At 35.7% G+C, this 6,114-nt stretch overlaps 1 protein-coding gene across 1 annotated transcript in view; it reads left to right on the top strand.

Moving 5' to 3' along the window:
• The first annotated feature begins 543 nt into the window (after nucleotides 1–543).
• The window catches only part of PTPRK (protein tyrosine phosphatase receptor type K), a 542,545-nt gene continuing 536,974 nt past the window's right edge, over nucleotides 544–6,114 (top strand). The window contains exon 1 of the mRNA XM_023724464.1: nucleotides 544–648. Coding sequence (XP_023580232.1) covers nucleotides 639–648 — 10 coding nt within the window. The 5' untranslated portion in view covers nucleotides 544–638. The remainder of the gene's footprint in view (nucleotides 649–6,114) is intronic.

Genomic DNA, 6,114 nt, shown 5'->3' with positions numbered 1-6,114 from the left:
ATTGAGTATGAAAGTAATCTGAATAAAGTATAGAAGAGTACATCACCTACCTCAAGCTCTTTGGATCCCATATGCTTCATATGTATCCCTTGCCGCCATGAGTAGACATCAGTGTGTTCTTTTAAAGCAAGCAGATTGGCAAGATTTAAATATTAGTTTTGTTTTTTGAACTTGCCATATAGAGAGAGACAATTTTCACCCTTTTCCTTCCTTCCCATATTCCCACAAAAGTTTTTAAAAACTGTTTTCGATTGTAGGTGGTTTGTATATTTCAGGAAAGGCTCACTGTATATGTGTCTTTCATTATTTTTAATTTTTCAAAATCTGTGCCTCAATTAGAAGATACCGATAGAAATTTCTTTGTATTGGAAAACTTAGAGAATAGTGATAATCAGGAGTAATGTTTATTGTTAAAATCACGCGAACGGGATTAAATATTTCAGTATAACATTTTCTTCTCCAACATTTTCTCTATTTTTAGAAAATCTCTTTTGAACGTGATGACAGCCTTCCTTTTCTTTCCAGGTGGCTGTACTTTCGATGATGGTCCGGGGGCCTGTGATTACCACCAGGATCTATATGACGACTTTGAGTGGGTGCATGTCAGTGCTCAAGAGCCTCATTATTTGCCTCCTGAGATGCCTCAAGGTGAGAACTATTCTGTTTACCAAGTATTTTAGGGAGGATAGCTTTGGAGTATCTAGTATTTTCTTATTTTAGGTATAACAATAATTTAATTGTTATAATAAGCTAATTTACTGGTGCTTACTTGACCACATCTAACAATCTTAGGTATTCTTTGTCTTTGCCTCAGTTAGTTTCTACAGTCCTGTATTATTCAAGAATGTGCACTATGGTATACCTTTGTTATCTGTCCTTGGAAAAATAGAATATTATTGTTTTTTCCCTATATAATAAAAATGCAAAATGAAAACATAAAAATAAAAAAGCCTAACAAAAAAAATCCTTTCAAAAAATCTAAAATGTGGGACTAGCTCGTTTTATGTCCATTCAATTAAATTAGGGTCGCTGTGTTTCATAAGTGACTCGACGGCACCCAACACCACCACCACCACCACCAGCATATAGAATACGTAATATATAATTGATTGATTGTTTATTATTAATAATTTGAGTTTAAAATATATTTTAAGTATTTTATTATGATTATTTTAAAGACATTTCTAATACTGAATGTGAATTTTAGCTATAATGATTTTAGACAAGGCCATTGTGAGTAAAAATGTCAGTTCTGGCGATTGTAGGGAGAAAATTTTATCAGTAACATCCCTGAGCTTGCTAATTTATATGATTTAAATAACAAAAAGTAAAAACTTCAACAAGCAACAATAGCAAACCAAGAGGACAGAAAGTCAACAAGACAAAATCTAGAAGTTGCATTTCCAGATTTTGGTTTGTAAACGAATATAGGAAATATATCCCTTGGAAAGTTTTTTTATTGCTCTTCCCTGTACTGTGTACTTTGATAAACCAAAAAAACCAAACCCGTTGCTGTCCAGTCAATTCTGATTCTTAGCGACCTTATAGGACAGAGTTTCATAGAGTTTCCAGGGAGTGGCTGGTAGAGTCAAACTGCTGACTTTTTGGTTAGCAGCCAAATGCTTAACCACTGTGCCACCAGGGCTCTGTGTACTTTGATAATGGGGTGAATTACATCTGGTTTCTATTCTAAAGTGTCACATTCCATGGCTGAGTAGGCATATGGTTATTTTTAATGTGGAATTGAGCCATATTTTCTTTACAGAGAAATTGCTCGGTAGTATGTGGTTGATATCCTTTTCTTCTTTTGTTTGACCCCTATGATGTCAGTGTACACATTTAATTTTGTGCATAGGCTCATAGTTTTCTTTCAAAGGTACATAACCTTATTTTCCTCGTGCATTTTAATTAAATAAACTCCTCTAATTTTTCATCTTAGTCTTCTGTGTGGTATATTTAGACTGAATTTTCCAGATAAAATTAAAAAGTGGTGGGCTGGAAGACGCACACATTTTGACTGTTTATCATCAGAGAATAATCAGAAAGATGTTGATTTATGGAAATGTTACCATTGTTAATTACCACTGAAGATGGGTGATGAATAGCTGAACAGATACTGCTCAGATGACCTTGTTGGCTCACCTTGATGAACAGTTTAATCGGTGCTTCCAGGACAGGATGATATGCACAGAAAATGAAAGTGTTTGAAATTCAGCTGCATCTTCCAATTAATAGGGCATTAAGTAATTAATCATGCAGAGGAGGGAAAAAGGTCACGGCCACTTTATTTTTGCCAAATTTAACTTGCATTTAGTCATCGTAGGTAAAGAAAAGAACTCATGTGCTCATTTGTTTACTTTTCTCTTTCTAAAGTAAATGCTGTTTTTTTCCATTTCCTTCTGATATTCTTTTAAAATGTTGACTGAACATTATCAGCTCATAAATTGGGAGGAAAAGGAGACATTTAGATTTAGACTATTAAAAATACATGAATGAAGAGCCCTTTCATTTGCAACAAAGTAGGGTGAGCGTGCTTACATTTTGTTTTTTTTTCTAAATTAAGAAAAGAAGGCATATTTGGCAAACATAAGATAGGAACGCTGGGTCTCTGATGCAAACTTGTTACTGAATCCTCTATATAGTACTTTGACATTATTTTGGACTAAAAGAATAGAGGGGTGAATAAATAGAATAGAATAAAAGAAGAATGAAGATGGGTAGAAGAAAATAATAAAGAAAAGAAGAAAATTATTTCTCCTGGAGGGGAAGTAGAATGCTATTGATAATTACCTTAAATTTCACTTAGCAGCTCCTGCTTCACGCACTGCTTTTGTCAGGTTATAATGATGGTGGCTGAAAAGGTCTGCTAACTAGTTTGAAATGGCACCCAAAAGAACAAGTACTTCATAAAAAATGTCATTTCAAAATATGAAAACCTACTTAACTCAGTCATCAAGGAAATGCAAATCAAAATCACTGGAAAATGCTATGTACTCAATGAAAAGGTGAAAATCAAAATTCCAAGCATTGGTGAGAATGTGGAGCAACTGAAACTCTCCTGCAACTTGGAGTGAAAATCTGTACAACCATACATATATGCATATATATAAGGAAACCCATAGAGAATAGAGAAATGTGGCATGGAACTAGAAATTATTCTTTGCCCTCAAATCCACCTGTGTCCCCTGACCTTATTTGTCACATATTCTCTTATGACCTCAAGAAACAAATGCATTTTGACCATTTAACATGTTCTGTCATAGAGCTGAGAGTAGGAATATTGATTGACAACTCAATTCATTTATCTTCCACTATAATTATAACTGCTTTTCCTTTTTTTAACAGGTTTTTGTAAAATGACTAATCAAATTTTAGTTTAGATTGTCTAAAGTACCCATCTTACGGTATTTATAAATACATTGTACTCCACCTTCCCTGGCACTTTTCACTGACATCTATATAAATCACTGCACAAAGTGTCTTCATTTTAAGTGCATTATAGATATTTATTTAAAAAAGAAAAAAGCCCTCTGTCATTCTAATTAATCTGAAGATTGAAGGATTAAACCATTCCTCCTTTGTTATAAAACTTAGTGAGGTCTGATTTAATAGTCTAGGGCCCCACTAGATCTCAAGTCTCCCCTCTTGTCAAGCCCTCCGACTAAATCTTAGAGACTGTGTAAGATTGAAGAGGATGAAAAATGAGACGCTGTTAAGAAATACATCTTTACATTATTTTGTTCCTTTTTAGAATTGGGTACCTTTTTTTATCTTAGAGTTAAACATGAATTATTACTCAGAGTATTATTAAAAAAGGCTTGCCTTTTCAAATATTTATTTTGAGAGACTAAATGTATTCATATATTCAGTAGGGAGATAGGGAGTGCACTTGGGTCACATGGTTTTTGCCTGGTTTTCATTTGATAGTGTGAAGTAGTGAAAGTCAAAAGCATTAGTGCCCACAATTTGATACATATGATAACATTTCAAATAGTTAACACAATTTCAGCTAAGTTTTCTATGTACTGATATAATCTCTTAGCTTTATAAGGGGATGTTTAGTTAAAATTTTATTAAAACAGTATCATGTATACAGTGTATCACATTATAATCACCTGAGGAGAAATTTCAAGGGAGATTTTTGTGTTGATTTACTATTTCTAACTTACAGTCTGTCTCTCTGGGAACCTCAATTATTCATTAAAATCAACAGGTCACTTTGCCTAAGCTTTTCAGCACCCTGCTATACCCGTTGCCCTCAAGTTGATTGCAACTCATAGTAACACTGTAGGACAGAGTAGAACTGCCCTGTAGGGTTTCTAAGGCTGTAAATCTTTAGGAAGCAGACTGCCACATCTTTCTCCCGCAGAGTAGCTGGTGAGTTCTGACCACTGACAGTGGTGTCACTATGGGGGTGCAGAAAGTGCAGACCTCACTGTGTGACGCTGTCAGAGGGTGTGACACCAAAATGAATGTCTATAAATTTTTGTGCAGTGTTTCAGCAGAAATTTATTATTTTTTATGAAAATACCCCTGTAGTTACAGGGTCACTGTGAGTCAGAATTGACTCTGTGACAATGGATTTTAGTTATAACAACAACAAAAAAAATTATAAGCCCAGTTTACATGTATCAATGTACCTACAAGGCTAAAACTCTAATTTACTCTTTGAATCTTCCGATGCTCTCCAGTTAGAGCTGTCATTATTACCCAGTTACAGGCAAGCTTCAAATCTCGTGGTTTTGCTCTACAAGCGCCGCTGCTGTTGTTTTCTATGCTGCCAGTGTTTTTATAGCTGCTGATTTTGTCAAAATTTCTGATGTTTCAGCTAAAATATTGTGGTAATTAGTGAGGGAGGGAGTGACACTGTGAGTTACCACACTGGGTGACACCAATGCTAGTGACGCCACTGACCACCAACTTTTCGGTTAGCAGCCAAGTGCTTAACCACTGTACCACCAGGGCTCATTTTCACCCTACTATAGACAACTGATAATAAGGCATATGTTTTCACAACATCATAACTGGCAAATTTTCACACTCTGAATCAACAAGGAGCCCTGGTGGCACAGTGGTTAAGTGCTTGGCTGCTAACCAAAACTTCTGCAGTTCAAACTCATCAGTCTCTCCAGGGGAGAAAGACGTGGCACTCTGCTTCTATAAAGATTACAGCTTTGAAAACTCTGTGTGGCAGTTCTACTCTGTCCCATAGGGTCTGTATGAGTTGGAATTGACTCGAGAGCAAGGGGTTTTTTTCTCCTGAATCAACAGAATTATTTGACAACGAATCTGCCAGAGTCAAAACATGACAGAGAGCAGGAGAATAAAGTTATGTGTATGTGGATAATGAGACGTCGAGTGGTTAATATCATGGCTGGTTTTGTTTGTGTTAGAGGATAGAGCAAATCAGGCTAAAATTGGCTTATTTCCTTTTGTCATCTAGTTAGTGATGCCTTTTACACACAACCAAAGATAGTGTATGTTTGAACCTGTTCCTTGTCCTAACGGGAACTGAAAGATGAGGGTGGTAGTGGGCAAAAGAGGGGAAGGGAAGGAGGAAAGAGGTAGGGAAAGTAGAAGGGTAAGGGAATCGCTTAACATCAGTTCATTAGTGCAGATGAGGAAACTTCAAAGATACTGGCATGAGGTTCTAGGATAGCAGAGACGGAAAACTGCAGGAGGTTGAAACTGGAAGGCTATGCATCATTCAGTCATTTTCAGATTGTTTTTCCATTTTTAATAATAGAATTATTTTTAAATGAAGTATTTCTCAGTACCCAAATATATAAAATTGATGAAAAAGAGCCAGTGTCCTGGAACCTGCTTGCTTTGTAGTTCCTGCATCTTTACCCCTCTACCTCTTTTTCTCCCCTATCCCAGTTTCATCAAGCAAAATTCTGTGAAAAACTCTTGGAGAAATAAGGCTCCAAGGGACAGTTTGTTTTCTTACAAACTTGACCCTTTCAGATAAGCATCTTTAAGCTAAACGTTTTACCACCACTTACCAGCACTATTAGCTACCCACTCACTGGTAACTTATGGTAACTTGCTGAGTTTTATGTGCCAGGGGCATGATATATATATATATATATATATATATATATATATATATAT

Source organism: Trichechus manatus, unplaced genomic scaffold, assembly GCF_000243295.1.
Source record: "Trichechus manatus latirostris isolate Lorelei unplaced genomic scaffold, TriManLat1.0 scaffold00248, whole genome shotgun sequence".
NCBI classification, from domain to species: domain Eukaryota; kingdom Metazoa; phylum Chordata; class Mammalia; order Sirenia; family Trichechidae; genus Trichechus; species Trichechus manatus.
Note: the sequence above shows the minus strand (reverse complement) of the source record. Positions and strands in the feature narration are given on the sequence as shown.